At 55.9% G+C, this 21,780-nt stretch overlaps 1 protein-coding gene across 1 annotated transcript; it reads right to left on the reverse strand.

Annotated features, from left to right (window-relative positions):
• Positions 1-1,160: 1,160 nt before the first annotated feature.
• Positions 1,161-21,436, reverse strand: LOC144947291 (inosine-5'-monophosphate dehydrogenase 1b). The gene is made up of 15 exons (XM_078876522.1): positions 21,025-21,436; positions 17,479-17,577; positions 14,055-14,103; positions 13,323-13,424; positions 13,075-13,149; positions 12,628-12,834; positions 12,308-12,395; positions 11,356-11,555; positions 10,796-10,886; positions 9,629-9,724; positions 9,193-9,336; positions 8,760-8,904; positions 8,146-8,289; positions 6,282-6,365; positions 1,161-5,929 (listed from the first exon to the last, which is right to left on the reverse strand). Exons 1-15 carry the CDS (start codon positions 21,336-21,338, stop codon positions 5,908-5,910), a joined length of 1,860 nt encoding a protein of 619 aa, XP_078732648.1. The 5' UTR covers positions 21,339-21,436; the 3' UTR covers positions 1,161-5,907.
• Positions 21,437-21,780: the final 344 nt, after the last annotated feature.

Genomic DNA, 21,780 nt, shown 5'->3' on the forward strand with positions numbered 1-21,780 from the left:
GATGGGGGGGGGGGGGGTTAAGAATGGAACTCGAGACTCACGTACCAACTCGCTGATTAGGGGGGGGGTAAGGGAACGAGACTCACGTACGAACTCGCTGATGGGGGGGGGGGTTAGAAGGCAACGAGACTCACGTACGAACTCGCTGATGGGAGGGGGGGGTTAAGAATGGAACTCGAGACTCACGTACCAACTCGCTGATTAGGGGGGGGGGTAAGGGAACGAGACTCACGTACGAACTCGCTGATGGGGGGGGGGGTTAAGAATGGAACTCGAGACTCACGTACCAACTCGCTGATTAGGGGGGGGGTAAGGGAACGAGACTCACGTACGAACTCGCTGATGGGGGGGGGGGGGGTTAGAAGGGAACGAGACTCACGTACGAACTCGCTGATGGGAGGGGGGGGTTAAGAATGGAACTCGAGACTCACGTACCAACTCGCTGATTAGGGGGGGGGGGGTAAGGGAACGAGACTCACGTACGAACTCGCTGATGGGGGGGGGGGGGGTTAGAAGGGAACGAGACTCACGTACGAACTCGCTGATGGGAGGGGGGGGGGGTTAAGAATGGAACTCGAGACTCACGTACGAACTTTTTATTTATTTGCGAGGTCGCCAGAACGCGGCGCAAAGCAAACGAAAGCTGCCGGCCGTGAATGTGGGGCGGGGGGGGACAGTGATTTTGGGAGTTTTACGAGCGGCATCAACACACACACGCGTACAAAAAACAAAGACCCCCCCCCCCTCGTGTAGCCTTTAACAGACTGTAAGGGGGGCACAAGTGCCGTTAGCGAGCACCTATAGGAGGCTGGCACCGGCAGATGAGGCTGTTGCCATACACACCACGCCCGGCCACCGTCGTCTCCCCCAGTGGCTGATGTTTTGCACACGGCACCAGGTGCTCATTTAAGGCCGAGCAGACCTAGGGGAGGGCCCAGGCCCGGTTCAAATAATCACTGTACACCCTTGCTAGCCGTGAGCGGGAATTGAAATGTTGGCCGGTTGCGTTGCGCAGTGCGACAATCGCTGCACCACCGCTCCCCACACACACGTAAACACGCGCACACGGAACCACGTGCGCTCACACGGACCCACGTGTGCTCACACGCAAGCAAACAGACCCACACATCTACACACAGGAACCATCGGCTGAAATTGCATGAACCAAAAAACACTTTCACAAGATTTAAACAAAATGAAACACTGATCAAAATCGTTCAGAAAAAAACCACAATACAGACCACACACGGTGCGCAATACTTTGGACCGGTGCCTCGATTCTTCCGCTACAGTCGATTCTGAGTCCCCGGCCATAACTCCAGCGAGTGGTCTGCTTTAACCGGGGCGGCTCGTAAAATCATTCACCTGTAACTTTAAAAAGAAAAATCTCATGCAACCGCTTTGTCCACATCTGGGCGAGCAGTTGCGCAACGAGGCCATTAGGTAGGGCACGGACTCGGTTATGGTGTCGGCCGAGCGATAACTGCGAGCAGCAACCGTTTTCAGAGACGCCCACATGCAAGGGAATCCTCAAGTTGCATGCGACCAAAGGTGCGCGCACGCGCACGTGAATTGCAGAAATGTGGAGCGGGCTTTAAACAAACTAAAAATACAAGTGAAACACCACGTTCATCGACGCGCGGAACAGGCCCAACACGTTTCTGAAGAAATGAGAAAAGATCAGCGCGCCCTCCCTGTGCCCATCACTGCCAACCGTGTATGGTGCAAGCCGACACCGAGAGGGAATTGAATCGTGCGAGAGAAACAAAAAACCGAGTGGTAACATCGCCCCCTGCCGGCAGACGAGAGCCATCCGCAGGCTGGTGCTGCTTCACGCAGTGTGTCGTGTATGGGCGGCTGCCACTGGGGGGTCCCCCTCCCCCATCCTCTCTAGGCTAAGAATGCCACTGGACAATGGATCGGTTGAGATGCGACGCAAGGCGCTCTGATGCGCCGATGCGTTTGAGCGAGCGCCCACCACGTGCATTCTGATCCTAACCCCCCCCCTCCCCCGTTATCCGATTGTGATCTCAATCTCATCCGATTCTCAACAGACCCGGAGTGGCCGCAGCAGCAGCAGCGGCGGCACGAGCAGAGCAGAGCCATCCGAACCGCGGCGCTCCCGCTCCGCCGACCCCGTCCATCCGGACCTGGGTTGGACACGGAGTCCGGGTGGCGGCGACAGGGGCGACGTTGGATCCACGGGAGTTTGCCGGATCGAAAAAACCACATCGGCCACGGGGCTTCACGGCTGCCGGGCCACGACACTGGGGGGTTCAGGATCGCCCGGAGACAGCGCCTCGACCCCCATAGAATTCATAATCCTGGGGTCAGACTCCTCCACATTATTCACCCCTGCCCGGCAACCCACCCCACCTACCACGGTAGTTTAACCCCTCGGCCTAATTCTGCCTCTGCGGAGATCATTTTCCCACGGGCCATCGCGACGCTCAAGCAAAGTTTGTACCCCTGCAGGTCAAAGTAATATATTTTGACCCAAGCCTGCCCTCCCCAGGGGAGGTCATCTGTCCACACGGAGGGCGTCGTATCGCCGGGGTAGTGTTTTGACCCTGGGGTCCAAAGTCCATGGGGTCTGGGTTCGGGGGCGAGAGTTTGCTGCAGAGCTAGGCCTAGGGTTGGCTTTTGTGTGTGTGGGGGGGGGAGAATGTTGGTGGGGGGCGAGGGGCTCGCGGTTCGAGTGCGGGCAGCTTGGGCTACAGGCGGATGGGCGACGGCGGGGGTTTGCAGGGCTGTGCGTTAAAGCGGACGGCTATAGGGTTAGACTAGAGGGGAGGGGGGGGGGCTACAATGGGGGGAGAGGGGTGGCAGCGACAGACGGGGCACAGCCCAGGGGATTCACGGCCAAAAGCGGAGCTGCATGGGGGGGGGGGGGGGGGTCCGGCTACGGGCGGGCTGGCCCCGTTCCGAACAGGGCCCTCGCAAAAAGTTGCGCACGTGTTCACGCGGATGCCTAAGACACTGAAACGGCAGTAAGCGTAACATCGTCATCATCGTCGTCACGAGACCAACAGCCAGACATTGTCGAGGCCATCGTTTCATCGTAGCCTACAGTCCAACGGAAAAAAACACAACCATCGCCATCGTAATCACCACCGTAATCACCACCTTGTTCTTGATTTTAGCCAGGACAGTCTGGAACGCTGCGTCCGGGAATTATTTTGGCCCTCCCACAGCCATTCCCCTCCTTTAGGTTTGTCCTAAACCCATTGGGTTGGTCGGATTATTAAAGAGAGGTCATACCTCGTCCTGTCGTGGTAATGCCCGAATCCACATTACATGCCAGCAAGGCAGCGTTCCAGAAACACCGAGCGAAATATCAAGCCCTGATCACCACCACCACCACCGACAGCCCAACAATGAAACATCTTGACCAGCATTATCATTAGCATCTACAGCTCAACAACAGCGGGACACGACCAAAATCATCACCATCGTTACCAACACTGCCATCATCATCCCCCGCGACGCTCACGCCGGTGGTGCCGGGCCTTGGCGACAGCCAACGGACACGGCCACTGCCGGCGCCAAGCGCAAAATCGACGCAGCCAATACCTCGTCACCGTGACGTCCCATCACACGTGGCAGTTGAGAAATTGGATTAAACGCCACGTGCATGACGAGAGGGGGGGGGGGGGGCGAGCATTACCACCACCCGCCCCTAACTCCCCCTTCCCCCCAGCCGGTGTTTGATTTCTCTAGACACTCCGGTGTCCTCCCGCGCATACAAACACTCGTCTCAATGTAGGTCCACAGAACTTGGGCAACTGTTGGCGTGGAGTTGGTTCTTGCTGCCTTGCGTCGCGCGCATTTGGTTTGTCGCGCGGTACAAATTCTACGTCGTCGTGGCGAAGCGGCGAGCGGCTGGGATTCCGCTGCGACAAAAATTCGCTGTTGGAGGCTTCGGCAAAAAAAAACGGGCGGAGGAAGACTGCACACTTTGTGTGGATTCCCTCCCACGGCACCGGTCGCCGTAGACGCAGGGGCGAGCCGGAAGTAACGACGCACCACCAGCACGCGGTCTCCCACTTGTTTGTTTATAAAAAACTACAAAGTTACGAAAAGAGCTTCATTTCTCACCGGGTGTTTTTCGTGGGCTGCTGCTGTCGACCGGCGCAGGCAGCAACGCGACAAGCGGCAGCCACCACGGCCGGGAGCGGAGCTATGGACGGACGTTGGTGCGCCGCCGGGTGCGTGAAAAAAATAGTGGTTCCGGCTTGTTAACGATGGCTTGACGAAGCCGCCATCTCCACGGTTGGAGCGAGAGTCATGCTGGATGTGGAGTGCGTGGCGTGCGCGTGTTTTCCGGGGTCGCCGATGGCGACGTGGCTCAGTGACAGCCATCACCACGGTCGGAGCGGAAGGAACAGTGGACATGGTGTGCTGAAATGTATTTACGCTCCGGATCACAAGACAAGGACGTCGAGGCGCCGTCGAATGCCACCGCCGACGAGATATGTGCCGCTGGCCAAGTTGGATTTGTCCGATTTTGATTGATTAAAACAGCTGTGATGCGAGCCGTTCTCGGGTAGCTGCAGGGCGGTCTGTGCATGCACGGAGTAAGCGTGCCCTGCAGCACGCGTGCCTGTGCACTGGACTTTCACAAAACAAATGGTCAAAGTGACCTCCTGCTCGAAGGAGCATCGAGGCATTGGTGGCTCATCTGTTGATAGCTCTGCAGAGCATGCGGTGGAAATTCCACATTCCTCTGGCGGCGGTCGGTGGGGGTGGGTGTGAGTCTATCCACAGGACAAATCGCCGTTGACTTTGCACACAAAGCGGTGCTGGTTGGAATCGGTGCTGGTTGGAATCAGCTCCGGAGAGAGGGACCGATGATGTTGCCGTGTCGACTTCCGCGCCAAACCGGGATTTAAAATCGCGGCCTCGCAATCGCCACTAGCTCAACACAACCGCACGTGGGGCCCGCGGATTCGAGGCGTAAAAAATACAAAACACCGCCGGGGTCCCACGGAACTTTGCCGTGCGCCGGCGACGTTCACCGTTGGCACGTTTACGCGACGACACCGCCGCCACCACCACCACCACCGCGGCAGTGTTTTGCCGGCTCCGGGCAAGCAGGGTAGAAGAGCAAGTAGGTTTATGATAACAGACCGAGCGTTGAGTGCTAACCTCATCGCACACATGGGGGCATCCCCTTGGGTTGTTTGGCGCAGCCCTGCGGTAACCGCTGGCTCGCACTGCTGCTGGCAGAAGGGCCCTCCACTGTGGATGGCCCCCCCATACGGTGTGTATTAGGTCAACTCCTCTACATCTCACCGAGCTCATGAAACAAAAACACTGAAAAAAAGTAAATTGGCCAAACGTCTCGAGCAAGAACCTCTTCATAAGAGGGTCTTGGTACTCGCCGATGCTTGCCTGGGTGGTCAAGTACCGCGGTGACATCGCTCGTCATTGCCGAAGGTCGATTCCCGGCCACGGCTACCGTCAGTGGCGATCGATACCGGGACCGGAGCTGCACGTGACGACGACGACAAAGAGGAGGGATGGCAACGCTTGGCGACCGCTCCCCTCTGGGCTTCTCTGTCATGGCCGCTCTGCCGGTCCCTTGGCGGTTCCGCCAAGTGGCAGGCACTTACACGGGGGGTGGGGGGCAGCACAGCAAGCGGGACGGGACGGGGGGCAGTCAGGAACCCCCTCCGTTCGGACGCAGTATTTCTCAACCTCTTCGTTGCGTTTTTAGCACGTTATCTTTTTTAAAAGTTGCATTTATTTATTTCCTTCTTGTGCGTCAAGACGACCCATGCCAAGGTCAGAGGCCGGGGAGGGGGGGTGCAGGGAGAGGGGGGGGGGATGGGGAAACGGCAGCAGGAACCGGGCAACCACGGTGTCACCTCCTGCTGCTGCTGATGCTTCTGCTCCCCATCCGACTCAGTAGAGGCGCTTCTCATAGCTGCAACAGAAGCAGAAGCAGCAGGAGAAGCAGCGTGAGTGGCGTGCTCGCTGTGCGCGGGACACACAGCTACACCAGCCTTGCGCCGACGCTGCACCCACCAATGACAAGTGCCAGGCTAGGTGCACTTTGAGGCCACGCGACGCCGTGCGCGTATTCACCAGCGTGGTCAAGTACGGTAAAGCCACCCACCCCCCCACCCACCCTCATTGACTGAGGGGGGAGCGAGGGTTGGAGTGACGCGGTGGAGCAAGGGAGGGTACGGCAAGTGTGGGATGGCGAGGGTGGAGAGGGTTGGGATGGAGCGAGTGGAGCTGGGAGGGTGGAGCGGCGAGGGTGGAGCAACACTCACGAGTAGAGTCCGTGCACTCCCCCCTCCACCTGTGCCGACATGGTCCTCTTCTCAAACTTGAGCTCCCCAGAGTACATCATGGAGCTGTGGGACACCACAACCACCGGCACAACATCAGCCGCCAACCAGCGTCACGCACACACACGGACACCACAACCACCGTGTCACACACACACGGACAACACAACCACCATGTCATACACACACGGGACACACGGACACCACAACCACCGTGTCACACACACACGGACAACACAACCACCATGTCACACACACACGGACACCACAACCACCGTCACACACACACGGGACACACGGACACCACAACCACCGTCACACACACACGGACACCACAACCACCGACACACACACGGACACCACAACCACCGTCACACACACACGCACGGAAACCACAACCACAGTCACACACACACACGACACGCACACACACACGGGACACCACAACCGTCACAAATTCAGCAACAGAACACAAGAGCCCAAAGCAGTAACAACAGTAGCAGCCACCAGGGTTTCTTAAGCCATCACTCCCTGGGCCTTCTTATCTTGTCAAGATTATAAAGCACCTTGACCAAGGCCCTTTACAGATATTATCACATTGTAAACAAGATGATAATTCTTTGAAGTGAAGAATTGAGTTTTTGTAAGTGGGGTCGTCCTTTTGATGACGGTAGAACAAGAAGCGATTGACGATTGGTTGGGATATGCCTGGTCGTAGCTGGGGGGGGGCGAGCTGGGGGGGCGAGCGAGCGAGAGGTATGGGTGGACGTGGTATGCCGTGCGTGTGAAAAATATATAATGGTTCCGGCTCGCTGCCGATGGCTTGACGAATTCGCCACCACCACGGCCGGAGCGAGAGTCATGGTGGATGTGGCGTGCCTGGCGCGCGTGTCTTTTCCGGGGTCAGCGGTGGCGAAGTGGCTCGGTGGGCCGCCACCGCCACCACCGGAGGCGAGAGGTACGGTGGACGTGGTGTGCCGAAATTAACTTAAGCTCTGATCCACAAGACAAGGACATGGAGGCGCCGTCGAATGCCGTCGCCGCCGAGACCTGTACCGCTGGCCAAGTCGGAATTGTTAGCTTTTGATTAAATAAAACGGCTGTGAGGCGCGAGCTTGTCTCGTGGGGGTCGGCGAGGGGCAGGAGCCATGAAAGGGGGGGGAGGAAAGGGGGCCTTTGACGCCTCAATGGCCTACAAAGACGAGGGTCCCCCGTGTGGCCTACACAGGCTGTTGTTGGGGCAAGCGTGCACCGATGAAGGCCGACACGACACAAGAGGGGGTGGGCGATAGTCAGAACCATGCCCGGCCACTGATGTTTACACACAACACCCCAGGTGCTCATCGAAGGCTGAGTCGACCTTTCGGAGGGCCCAGGACCGGTTCAGATATTCGTCGCCGATGTTGTCGGTGGCCGCGAATGGGAATCGAACTCAGGTCACCGGGTTCACAGCACAGCGCGCTAACCGTTGCACCACCGCCCCTCATAGTAGGAATCACAAAGACAAATATCCCCTGTGTAGCCTTAACAGACTGTAGGGGCAAGTGCTGTTAGCGAACACCTGTGAAAGCCGGCACGGCACACGAGGGGGTGGGTGGCCAGCACCACACCCGACTGCCTTAGTCTCCCCAGTCGCAATGATTTTACACATTGCACCAGGTACTCATTTAAGGCCGAATCGACCTCGGGGAAGCCCAGGACCAGTTCAGATAATCGTCACTGGTGTTTGGCCGCGAGCGGGAATAGAACTTGGGTCTCGGAGTTCGTAGCGCAGCGCACGAACCGCTACACTCCCGCTCCACACAGAGACACCCACGGAGACATCATGGCGGCGACAGTCACTGACCGCAGCATGGAGAGGGACTTTGACCCGATGTCCTGGCAGCCGTGCTGCACGCCGGCGAGGAGATACGGCACAAACTTCTGGATGGAGCCCTTGTCCTGCACCAAGCCGGACACGCCCTGTGCCACCTTGATGTTGTCGTTCTCACTGCAAGACACGGCCTCATCATCATCATCACTGTACTTGGGCCTGTCCCGTTAACTCCCGCCATGACCTTTACACAGCTACCTTGACATTGTCACTCGTCGCCAAAGACACCGTACACACGACCTTCACGATTACAACCGCAACAACCAACATCGTGATCATCATCGTAATCATCCACTTCATCACCTTCGTCACCTCCCCGCCCGCCACTCACTCTGCTCTCTGGTGGGGCAGCCGTCGCGGTCATGGCCGTGCTCGACGATTTCCCCCTCCGCTCACGGTCACCGTCGTCTCTCACAAAACCTCGCCGCACAGACGAACGTCGCTCCCCTGCCTGCCACTCCGCCGTCAGCCTCAACAACCCCCCCACCCATCTCGCCATCGCCCTTCTAGCGTCACGGATCTGTCACATTAAGTGGCAATCCATCCGCTGCTGGATTAAGGCCACTGCCGCCGCAGTCGCCGCCCACCTGAAGTAGCGGCTCTGGCTGCCCTTGTTCTTCTCCATGGCGTCCAGCGAGCCCATGCCGCGGTACTTCTTGAGCCGCACGCCGTCCGAGAAGAAGTACTCGCCCGGGGCCTCCGTGGTGGCGGCCAGCAGGGAGCCCATCATCACTGGGGGTGGGAGGGAGGTGGGGGGAGGAGGGAGAATACGGAGGGGGGAGAATAGGGAGACAGCGAAGAGAGGGGAGAGAAGAGTGGGAAAGAGGGGTGGAGGAGGAAACCAGGAGGAAAAGAACGAGAGAGAATAATGGAGAAGAGGTGGGGGAGAAAGGACAGAGTAGGATGAGCGGAGGAGGATGGAGGTAATCGATAGACGTCTGGAATGATGACGATGTCGACGACGAGACGGCGGTGCGGATTATGTCGTGACGGTGGCGAGGAGGCGGGGGGGGGTCTCACCGGTGGAGGCCCCCAGAGCGAGCGCCTTGATGATGTGCCCCACCGTCTGGATGCCGCCGTCGGCGATGACGGGCACGCCGAAGCGGCGTGCGTACTCCGCCACCTTGTACACGGCCGTGCCCTGGGGGCGCCCCACCGCCATCACTGCACGCACGCACACGTGAAGAGGCACAGCCATGTACATCACTGCGCAGAGACGCGCGCAGAGACGCGCAGAGACGCGCAGAGACGCGCGCAGAGACGCGCGCAGAGGCACGCGCAGCCCAACCGCGTCATACACACATCCCCCTTAGCCTGCCCATCCTTCTGTCCGTGGCCCCTTTAACCGCCCACTCTGGCGAGTCCGCGCCCCTCACCCTCCCCCACGCCCCACTCCCTCCCCCCCTCGCCCTCCCCCGCGCCGCCCCCACCCCCCTCGCCCTCCCGCACCACTCACCCTCTTGCGTGATGCAGATGGAGCCGCTGCCCATGCCCACGCGCAGAGCGTCCACGCCGGCATCAATGAGGTTCTTCGCCTGCGCCGCCGTCACCACTGGAGGAGGAGAGGAGGGGGGTGGGGCAGCAAGGACGGGGTGACAGTCAGGACCGTTGCGGAAAGTTCCGGTGTGCTTCAGCGTGCCGCGTGTGTCATACTGGTGCGGTGTAGTAGTGCCGCGTGCCGTATTGGTGCGGTGTAGGCGTGTCATACTGGTGTGGTGTAGGCGTGCCGCGTGTGTCGTACTGGTGCGGTGTAGGTGTGTCGTGCTGGTTTGGCGTAGGCGTGCCGCGTGTCGTACTGGTGCGGTGTAGGTGTGTCGTGCTGGTTTGGCGTAGGCGTGTTGCATTTTTTTCTGTGGCAGAGTTTGCAGAGACGAGCGCCACTGATCGAGAGCGCCCATCCGGATTTCGTCTGCCTCGTGGTTTGCTGTAGCACCTCCTCTCACCGGCCCACGGCACGGGCGAGCCGAGCACCGGATGGTGGAGCGGGTGCAGTTTCACCGACGATGATTGCTGCTGTGTGCGTGACCCATATTGAGTAAGCTGGACCACGACGCCGGCAAACTCTTGCGAACGACGTCGCGGGTTCTTCTCATTCAATATCCACTGTGAGCAAAGCAGATGGGGCGCACAGGGCGGCAAGGCGGATTTGAAATGCAAACCTCTGCAACAAGCGGCGAAAGCGCTACCACTGGACAGCGCTGCTCCCCGCGCCTCCCCCCGCCCCCCCAAGGTGTGGCGAGTCGTCCGAACGTGCGCATGTCTAGATGTAGAGAGCAGTGGTGCAACGGTTGTTGGTCGAGCGGTCAATGCGCAGCGCTACGAACCCGGTGACCAGAGTTCGATTCCCGCTCACGGCCTCCAACACCAGTGACGATTATCTGAACCTGTCCTGGGCCTCCCCTAGGTCGACTAAGCCTCAAATGAGTACTTGGTGCGGTTTGTAAACATCACCAATGTAGAGATAAAGGCATCCGGGCACGGTGTTGGCCACCCACCCCCCTCGTGTGCCGTGCCGGCCTTCATAGGTGCTCGCTAACAGCTCTTTCTCTAAGAGTCTGTTGGGGCTACACGGCGGCGTGCATCTCTCTAAAGTCTGCGCAGGTGGCATTGTGGAGGTGCCCACCGTTGCCGCCCACCACCTGCAGGTCCGGAAACTTCTGCTTGATGTACCGGATCATCTGGATCTGGAAGATGGAGTTGCCTTGGGAGGAGTCCTGCCAACGTCACGCAGCCGAGGGAAATTCAACAAAAAAACTAAACCATCTTCCAGGCCATTGCGCGAGTGCGTGTGTGAGCAGGCGAGGAGGCCCGACACGCAAGCAGGCGAGTGTTGACGCATTTGTCCGAGAGTGCAGGCGAGCGAGTGAACGAGCAGGCAGGCGAATAGGTGAAAGTGAGCTGGTGTTCACAGCCAGCTTGTTTGAGGAAGTGAGCGAGTGACCGAATGGCCATGCAGGTGAGCGAACGGGTTAATTGAGCGAACGAGCGAGCGGGCGAGTAGACAACTTTGTCGATGACTGAGCGAGCGAGAGAGTGAGCATGCAGGTGAATGACTGAGCGAGCGGGTGAGTAAGCGAGCGGATGGGGTAGCGAGCGAGCGAATGGGGGACCGGGCGAGCGAGCAGATGGGCGAGCGACCGAGCGAGCGAGTGGGCGGGCAGGATGGGCGAGCGAGGCACGTGCCAGCACGACGAGGTCGACCCCGGCCTGGGCGAGCAGGTCGATGCGGTACTTGTCGTCCTCGCGGGTGCCGATGGCGGCGCCGCAAAGCAGCTGCTTGCGCTCGTCCTTGGAGGCGAGCGGGTATTCGCGGCTCTTCCTGAGGTCGGTGCGCGCGATGATGGACACCAGCTCGTCCTTCTCGTTCACGATGGGCAGCTTGCCTACACACGGTCACAAGTCATACATACACACAAAACAACAAGAAATAGTCTTAACAGACTGTAGGGGCAAGTGCTGTTAGCGAGCACCTATGGAAGGCCAGAACATTACACAAGGGGGTGGGTGGCCAGCCCCACGCCCGACAGCCTTTGTCTCCCGAGTGGCGTTGTTTACACATCGCACCAGATACTAATTTGAAGCTGAGTCGACCTAGGGGAGGCCCAGGACCGGTTCAGATAATCGTCACTGGTGTTGGCCGTGAGCGGGAATCGAACGGCCGGGTTCATAGTGCTGTGTGCTAACTGCTACACCACCGCTCCCCACACACACACACACACTTATACACACAGACACGCGTACACACCCCCCCCCCCGGCCTCCTCCACCTCCCCCCTCCTCACCGTATTGTTTTCTGTGGCAGAGTTTGCAGAGACGAGCGCCACTGATCGAGAGCGCCCATCCGGATTTCGTCTGCCTCGTGGTTTGCTGTGGCACCCCCTCTCAACGGCCCACGGCACAAGCGAGCCGAGCGCCGGATGGTGGAGCGGGTGCAGTTTCACCGACAACCCCGACCTCAACCCCGACCCCAAACCAGACTCCAGCCCCATCCCAGATAATAACTTCTCCTCCTGGCCACCTCTTGAATCTCTAGCTACTCTTCCTCTAATGATGGCTAAGACTTTGTTGGCATGACGATGGCAATAACAATGCTGTCATGACGATGCCGGTGGTGATGGTTTGCTGCTCCGCACACCTTTCTTGCTCCTCTGCAGGAGCTCGTTGGCTTCCGTGAGCGTCACCCCAGACGGTGCCACCACCAGGTCCTCCCGCTTGGTCATCACCTGCGGAGGCACGCCGTCACTCGCTCACCGCACCACCCGGCCCGCCACTCGCTCACCGCACCATACCAACGGCACTGTTACACGCTCATCACACTTCAACGGTTCTATACTTTAGCGTAGTGCGGTGCGGTGTGGCGCTACCTCTGAGAGGTCCGTGCTGTAGTCTGGTGCGGTACAGTGCTACGTCCAAGAGTTCCGTGCTGTAGTGTGGTGCAGTGCGGTGCTGCACTACCTCTGAGAGCTCCATGCTGTAGTCCTTCTCGGTGAGGAAGTCGATGTCGCGCGAGGTGATGATGCCCACGAGGCGGCCGCCCATGCGCCCCGTCTCGGTGATGGGGATCCCCGAGAAGCCGTGGCGCGCCTTGGCCTCGAACACGTCGCCCACCGAGTGGGCCGGGCTCAGCACCACGGGGTCCGTGATGAAGCCCTGCTTGTACTTCTGCACGGGGGAAGGGCGGTGGGGACGCGTGTGCAGAGGTGGGTGGGCATGTGAGTAGGACAGTGGGCGGGCGGATGAGCAGGGGGGTAGGTGGGTGAGCGAGTGGGTGAGTGAGCGAGTGGGTGGGAAAGTGGGTGGATGAGTCGGTCAGTGGGTGGGCGGGTGGGCAGACAGGTGGGAGGGGTGGGTTGGGTGGGCATAATCTGGCGAGTGTGTGGATGAGCAGGGTGGGGATCGAACCTTCACTTTCCGGACTTCGTTGGCTTGGAACTCAGGAGTGCAGTTGTGGTGGATCACACCCACACCTCCCATGAGCTGTGGGGGCGGTACGATCACAACCACAAATATAACCACAACCAGAACTACACACACACACAACAAGAACTACAAACACAACTACGAGCCCACGGTTCGCCCCGAGAATAAGCCAATGAGCACTCGGTTACTAGCGCGTGGTTAGGAGGCTGTGTGCCGGTCGTGGCCCTCACCGCCATGGCGATGGCCATGCTGGACTCGGTGACCGTGTCCATGGGGGAGGAGACGAGCGGGGTCTTGAGGGTGATCTGTTTGGTGAGCGCCGACGCCAGGTCCTGTGATGCACACACAAACGGCCATGAACACACACACGCAAAGGCGCGCATACGAGTACACGCACGTGTTGAGTACAGACACAGAGGAACATCCACGTACAAAGATCCCCTCTATGGCCTTAACAGACTGTTGGGACAAGTATTGTTAGCGAGCACCTATGAAGGCCGGCACGGCACAAGAGGGGGTGGGTGGCCAGCACCACACCTGGCCACCTTTGTCTCCCTAGTGCTGATATTTACACATCGCACCAGGTAATAATTTGAGGCTGAGTCGACCTAGGGGGAGGGCCCATGACCGGTTCAGATAATTGTCACTGCTATTGGCTGTGAATTGAACATGTACACGCAAACGTGTGTACACATGTATACATACAAGAGAGTTAACAAAAAACGAAATACTTTGGTCAATAACACCATGTGGCCTTGGGAGGAAAACGTGTTCTGCAATGGCACTTCATGTGCGATGAACAAGGGCCATTTTCCGACATGTCACCTCTTAACGGATTTTTTTTTATTTGAATGACAGAGTAATTGACACGTGTGTTCATATGGTCGTGAACCGGCTCGTGGTGGCAATGCCCCCACGTGTGCCCCTCCACCGCTCGACGCGCAGACGCTGCGGAGACTCACCACTTCATCCGCGCTGAAGTCGATGAAGCCGGGAAGGATGAGGAAGTCACTGAAAATACACACAAAGACAAAGATCCCCTTTATAGCCTTTAACATACTGTTAGGGCAAGTGCTGTTTGCGAGCACCTTTGAAGGCTGGAAGGGTACATGAGGTGGTCCATGGCCAGCACCACACCCGACCGCCTTAAGTCTCCCCAGTTGCGTTGTTTTTTTACACATTGCATTAGGTACTCGTTTGAGGCTTAGTCGACGTAGGGGAAACCCAGCACCAGTTCAGAAAATCGTCAGTGGTGTTGGACTTGAGCAGGAATTGAACTCAGGTTGCCCGGTTCGTAGCGCAGCACACCAACTGCCACGCTACCGCTTCCCACGCGTACACACACACACACGTGCATACACACGCGCGAGCTGATCGGTTACACGAGCACCATGAGACTTGGATGCTAAATATACACATTACACACGCGCACGAAGCAGTGTGACTACCCCCTCCCAACCCCGTATAGCCTCCACAGACTGTTGGGGAAAGTTCTGATAGCGAGCACCTATTAAGGCTATCGGGAGTGCTGGCCAATGGGAGTGGCGACAAGCACACTGGGGTTGACAACGCAGAGGTCGTCGGTTAGAACTCCCGGCGTGACAGTTGTCGCAATGAGGAAAGTTTAATATATCCCCCCCCGCACCTCTTGTTTACCCAGCGGTGTAAATGGGCTCACCGCAGTTAAGTTCGCTGGCATATCGCGAGCGGTGGGGTAAAGTGTGGGTACTTCCCTATGTCGAGTGTTCCCCTTGAGTCGAGGCCATTCTGTCAACAGCAGCATGGACCATGACATTTCCGGGCTGCATTTTTACCACCTTTAAAAATTCAGTGTGACCAGAACGTAATTTGTAATTAAGCCAACGCTGCTGCGGTGTTCGTAATCAGCGGTACTATTCTACCCTTGCGCACGATGGCCATATGGCTCAGGAGCTAAACGGCAACGTCGAGATTTGCTGGGCATGATGAAGAGGGCTTCAACAGAGAGAGAGTTGCCGTTTTGCTTTTTCTCCTTTGTTGAAGGAGCGCAGACTACAGTAGTTTACTATATGGTTCATAGTCTGAGTTGCATGGCGGCAAGATGTTAACTACCTCGCCGAGGATACAGGTCATGGATTCGATCCCGACCCTGATGTCTGTATATGTGGAGTTGCATGTTCTCCCAGTGGTCGCGTCGATTTTTCTCCACATTCAGAAACATACATTTAAAGTATTTGGCTGCTATAAATTTCCACATTTATAAGCCACTTCATTGAACTATCATTTGTGGCCAGGTCGCTTCTGAAAGCTATATATCGTTCAGTGGGTCTTACCTGGTCAAATAAAGAGTTGAGTTTCGTTTAGCATGGCCACAATCGCACTACTCTAGCTTGTCTTTAACTTTCTATTCATGACGGAGAAGTGCGCATCTATTTGCTGATGTGGGTGGGAGACTGTCGCCTTCTCCCGGTGGTTCCATTTGTTTTTCATGTTACCTTCAACACAACTTGACACAATCATTGGGGTGAAATGGACATCGTGAATTTAAATTAATGGTGTACTAACCATGATGCGGTGCAAAGTTCACGCGGCCTTTATGAATGAACAAACGCGACAGCCGTGAGGTGGCGGGAGGGAATAAAATTCGGAGAAAAAAATGTGCAAAGTCTTTATTTGACTTTCCGCTGAATCATAAAGCTATTTTCCGTTAACATCCGCGAGTACACGGATAATCACCGTGGTCGATCGCGAGCTATAAGCGGCGGTCTGGGACGACGGCCGTGAAATCTTCCGCGTGCACCCTCACCCCAAGGGCCAAACACCGTGACGGCTCGGGACAGAAAGAGGGGGGGGGGCCCTTTGATTTTTGGCTTTTGGCCGACACGCAAGAACATTTGGGCTGTGGGACAGGAACCTCCTTTGTCCTGTTCCTTTGGGGTCCGTGAAATGCAGACTTCCACGGTGTCATCCATTCAAAGGTTCCAGGCCAATCATCACAGGACGCAAATAACCAGCTCGCAACCGCTCGCTGTGACTTTCTCAGAATCGAGCAGCGCTTCAAATTCAATTGGATGCCGTCCCGATTCGTTAATATAGAAGAAGTCAGGAGTTGTTTTTCGTGCCATCAACGCCATGTCGGTTGATCGCGGGGCTTGTTTGACCATGCTAGTCAGCACAGGTTAGTTAAGGGAAGTAGCTAGGACCAGTGCAGATATAATAACATTTTTTATCCTTTATATCAAACTGCCTGCTGGATGAATGCCCTCCCCATGTCATGTTGGTCAAAAGGGGAACAGAACCGGTTCACATATCACTCTCCACTGATGTTAGTCGTGGACGGGAATCGCCACTCAACCGATTATAATCACATCGACCATGTTTCCAATCGACTGTAAACACGACCGCTTAACATATCTACGAAGAGTGGCGGCACATCGATCGGGAGCGGTTCGAGTGGGGGGCAGTTTTGAACAAAAAAAATCCACCGTTTTTCGGAATCTCCACGCTCCCCGCCTCCCCCCCGTCTTCACCAAGACGCACAGACCGACGTGGTGAAAGCTCTAACCAACCACCAGCAGAGGATTGAGTCAAGGGGGCTGTGTGCGTCTTTGTCTTTGGCACAGGACGACGGTACCGGCACACGTGGCATTTGAACTGGCTAGGCCGGAGGGGGGGGGGCATGTGTTAGAAACGAACTAGACCAGCGACTTTTGTTTGCCCAAAGCCGGCAAAAACGCCCCATCAATCTAATCACCCCGTCTATGATCCGCACCTGCCTCACGTGGGCTCGCAAGACACGGGGAGAAATGTTTTAGAGGCGTCTGACGCGCGGTTGTGCATCACTGCAGCTCGAATTTTACATTTCTTTCATCGTGGCTCATAAGACAGCGAATCCTAAAGTCAGCAGAGCGTCACCCGCCCTGTTCAAAATGTATTACGGTACTAGACGGACTTGAGTGGTTCGCGAATTCCACATTCCTAGCCAGCGGCGGCTCCATGCTCCACATTTGCATTACAATCATCATTATCATCAGCCGCCAAAGTAGGATTGTTGCATTTGCTCCGTTTGTGCTGTGATCATACTAGTCATGCCTCTGTAGCTAAAAACAAAAGTAGATTCTGATACGTCCACGAACACTACCGCAGAGGTCGCAACCGGGTACCCGATACCCGTACCCTACCCGATACCCAGCTACCCGTACCCGGCCGGGTACCCGTTTGCGACCCTGGTGCGGGTAGCGTATGGGTACCCGTACCCGTTTGCGACCCTGGTGCGGCCGTGTACGGGTAAGGAATCTAAACCCGTTTGCGACCTCTGCACTATCGTGACTTTAATCGCTCGTGCGGGTACTCGAGTTTTCGAGTGATTATAGGAGAGTGAGTGAGAGCGCGTGGGGCGCCACTTACTTGTACGTGAGTCCATCCGCACCGGCGAACAGCTGCTGCGCGGTCATGCCGTCGTCTGGAACGTATCCTGTACCTCCGCTGATGAGAAAGTCGGCCATCCTACAACAGGCGGGAGAGGAATGAGAGACAGGGGAAGGCGGGCTAGCCCCGAGCTAAACAGCAGGCTCGGGACTTAACGAAAGTCGTAGAAGCGTTGCTGGAACAGGCGCGGCGCGCCAAACACGTGCTCGCTTGTGGTTATAACCGGCAGCACAAAACCCCTGAGGGGGGGGGGGTGCACGGCGACCACGTGGTAGGGGTCGCTGGGGGCGGCCATCTTAGGTAGGGGGTATCGCCGTCGCGTTCATGTAAACAGCGTCGCCCCCCGCCCCTCCCCTCCCATCGCCCCCCCATGACTCTCACTGAGCTCCCTGCCCTCTGACCCCCCCCCCGAGCAACATGGCCGCCGCGAACTCGTGCAGCGTGGGGCAGACGTCAATCAAACGAATCGCCGAATGTCCAACAGAGTTGTTAGCGCACATATCGACAGACATCGTCAAGCTGTTTAGGGATAATCAATAGCACCGGGACAACAAAAACAACACGTGTGTGAAGTGAATCGATGACATAATCGACTAGGTTAGCTCAAGCGGTGGCGGTTAAGAAGTTACAGTCGATGCCAGGGTTTGTTCGTTTTATGCGTTACGATTCTGCCGATCGCGATTCGATTGTTCCTGGAGATCATTGTTAAAGTTTGAGACTCTCTTCATCGGGCTAGAACCAGGGGTCCGCAACCTACGGGCTCTTTAAGGCCCGTCTCGTATTCACATGCTGCCTACATTATTACAGACCAATTCAGAGCTTATTGGTCACCCCGTGTCCTTATAAATGTCAACGTTCATCCTACAAAGCCCCATCAGAAGGGAGAAACACAAATATATATATTTTTAGCCCGCATTGAAACAGCTGTACGCCGTATAGACCTGAAAACGCAATTTCCCTGTACAAGAATACAGGTAAATCGAATGGGTTGACTGGTATGCTCTTGAAATATTTATGTTTTTTTTACAGAATTCGAAAATGGCTTTTATTGTTAGTTTGGTTGTCAACCTCTGGGCTAGTATTATGACTACAGTATTTGGGTTTAATGTCAATCACTGGGGCTCACGATGTCAAACTACAGCACAAAGGGTTCTCGAGTGTTCAGTATTAAGCCCCAAGGCACAGCAGTCGAACAGAGATCGTAAACACAGATTGTACTTTTGACTTAAAACTTTCGTGACTGCAGGAATTTCATATTCTTGGTTCTTTCGGTAAAGTCGCGTAGACAGAAAATACAAATATTTATTCTTAACTATCATTGTATCCACTAAACATAGTTCTAACCATATTCTTGGTTCTTTCGGTAAAGTCACGTAGAAGGGAAATAATAAAATAATATAAATATAAAACAATACAAATTCTCACGTTTCGACTGCAACAATTTTCTTGCCGTGGATTTCACACCTGATGATGATTGCTTGTGTTGCAGTCGAAACGTCGTGAGAATTTTTATTGTTTTATATTTATATTATTTCATTATTTCCCTTCTACGTGACTTTACCGAAAGAACCAAGAATATGAATCCCTGCAGTCACGAACGCTTTAAATCAAAATTTATAGTTCTAACCTTTAAACTGGCTCAGCGGGACAAAACCCACCTCTAACCCAAAAAACCTAACACTCGCCTTAAGTTCAAGGATAACACCAACCCGATTACCAATCCCTAAACCTAACCTTCTAAACATAACCCTAATACTAGTTCTAAACCCAACCTCTAAACCTAATCCTAGCCCAAACCATACAACTATAACACCCTAACGAGCACAAATTCGAAGCCTCACCCGACACTCATTAACATAACAAGTCATCCTATTATTCAATCATCTTGAACATAATCCCCCAACCTTAATCATAAGCTTAGACCAATCCCAGCAATTCTAGATTTGAAGCTTTCGTGACTGCAAGGATTCATACTGTTAGGTTTTTTCGGTAAAGTCACGTAGGCAAAACATAAAATTAAAAGTTAATAAAAGTAATAATGGAAATAAAATAATAAATAATTTTAAACTTTTGATTTTTTTTTTACCTACGTGACTTTACCGAAAAAACCTAACAGTATCAATCCCAGCAATCCTGGCACTGCTGAAACCGGCAAACGATGTTGGTTATGGCCAATTCGCAAATGTCGGTTAAGAGCTGGAACCATAACACACCTGGGAGCGACGTGTCCTCGAGAAGCTCAACAAAGGGTGTCTCCCCCCCTCCCCGTGCGATGCCTCCAACCTGCGGACGTGGCTCTAATCCAACTCGCCCAATCTGTCCACCTCTTCGGTGCATGTACGAACTAATAAAAGCCACGGAGCTCGTGAAAGAGACCGCTAAGGTCAATGGGCTGTCGCCTGGCTTGAAATGAGGCGTGTGAACGAATGAATCGGCGAGTGAATGGTGAACGACGAGATGGTTTGTATGCTGAACTTCTTTCGCACCGAACGTAGCCAACCGTGCGTGGACAGGGCAACGAACTAAGCACAACACGCGAACAGAGAGATCTCTCTTTCGTGTAACAACAATTGTTAGACAGCCCCCCTTTTTTAGGGGTCCACAGGTGGTCTTATCCCTACCGAGAGACCCAAAGAGAAGCCACGTGGACAGACGACTGCGGTGAGGGCGCAGCCCTGCAAGTGCCTGCTCACGCCACTGCTGGCAGAAAGCCCTCCCCCCACCCCACTGAAGCGAGCTCTAGAGACCCCCTCACGAGGATATTTGGCCTAATCTTCCACGCCAGCCAGACGTCTTGGAAGAAGATGTTGTAGTTACCACCACTTTCACCCTCCCCAAGGCGACCTGCCGTACTGTTTATGTACAACTGCTGTGACGGCAGATTGAACCGGCCGGAAAAAAAACACCTCTGCACGATGGGGAGGCAGTGATATGCAATTCAAAATAAAGTACTGCAAAGGGGGTTCTCTGCTATTGCAATCACCCGCCCCTTGGCAAGAGACTCACGCCAACCAGGTGTTGGTAGACATCCCCTATTAACCCCCCACAACCCCCCATTGTTTGTGGACCCCCGTATCCCAGCCACCACCCCCGCAAGGTCACGCGGACTCAGCTGCAAAGGGGATTAGTCGTGGGGGGGAGGGGATAACACCAAGACCCCCGTAAATCAAAGAGTGTTACATACGCAGATCCCTTACCACAAAATAAACGGGGGTCCATTGTCTGACATCCAGACCCGCAAGGGGTCCGGCTAGAAAGGGGGGGGGGATGTTAACTTACGTACGGTGCGAAAGAAGTTAAACATATAAACAGGGGTACAGCTAGAAGGGTAATTGAGGGGGGTAGACATCCAGACCCCTCGACCTACAGGGGTCCAGCTATAAAAGAGGAGGAGGGGGGGCATCAACTACACAGGCGATGGCTGAGCGAGACACCCCCAGACCCCCTCGGTCTGCCCCCCACGTCTCTCCTCGCACTGCCCCCCACATCTCTCCTCGCACTGCCCCCCACGTCTCTCCCGCTCACCTCTCCGGCTCAGACATGGCCCTGTTGCGGTAGGGATGGTGGCCCACGGACCGCCGCCTGGCGCCGTTCACGTAGGCCGCGCCGCCGCCACCACCACCCTCAAGGTACTCCGCCATGGTGGACAGCGCAGGAGGAGACGACGCCGATGTTGTTGTTGTTGCTGCTGCTGCTGATGGAGCTTGAGTCGAGGGCACAGGAGCGGCGGGGCTGAGGCCGGGGCGAGCGGACATCGAGGCCTCCTGGCACGACGGAGCGCCGTCGTCCACCTCCTCCACGTCCCCAAGGCCATTGCAGACGCCTCGAACGGTGGCCATGAGCTGGGGTCTGCAGCTGCTGCTGCTGCCGAGCCGAGGGGAGAGAGGAGAAAGTGAATGATTCGGTGGCAGCGAGGGGGGGGGGCTTCAACTAAGCTCGCCTTTTTGTTACGGCCACATGTTTACTACGGGGCTGGGATCAAATGAAATGAGCCCCCCCCACCCTACCCCGCGTTACGTCACGTGGGTTCATTAACATACTACAGTATATACTATATACGAACACAACAGGCAACGCACGTGGGTGTGTTTCGGTGCCGTCGTTATTGCAGTCACTAAAGGCTTCAAAGCTTTAAATCAAGAATTATTCACAACTAGCTAAACTACCCGGCTTCGCCCGGGACTTGAATTCACCACGCCCGGCCGCCTTTGTCTCCCCAGTGGCGATGTTCACACACCACCAGTTACTGCGTTTGAGGCTGAGTCGACCTAGGGGAGGCCC

This window comes from Lampetra fluviatilis, chromosome 44, assembly GCF_964198595.1.
Source record: "Lampetra fluviatilis chromosome 44, kcLamFluv1.1, whole genome shotgun sequence".
In the NCBI taxonomy this organism is placed as follows: Eukaryota; Metazoa; Chordata; class Hyperoartia; order Petromyzontiformes; family Petromyzontidae; genus Lampetra; species Lampetra fluviatilis.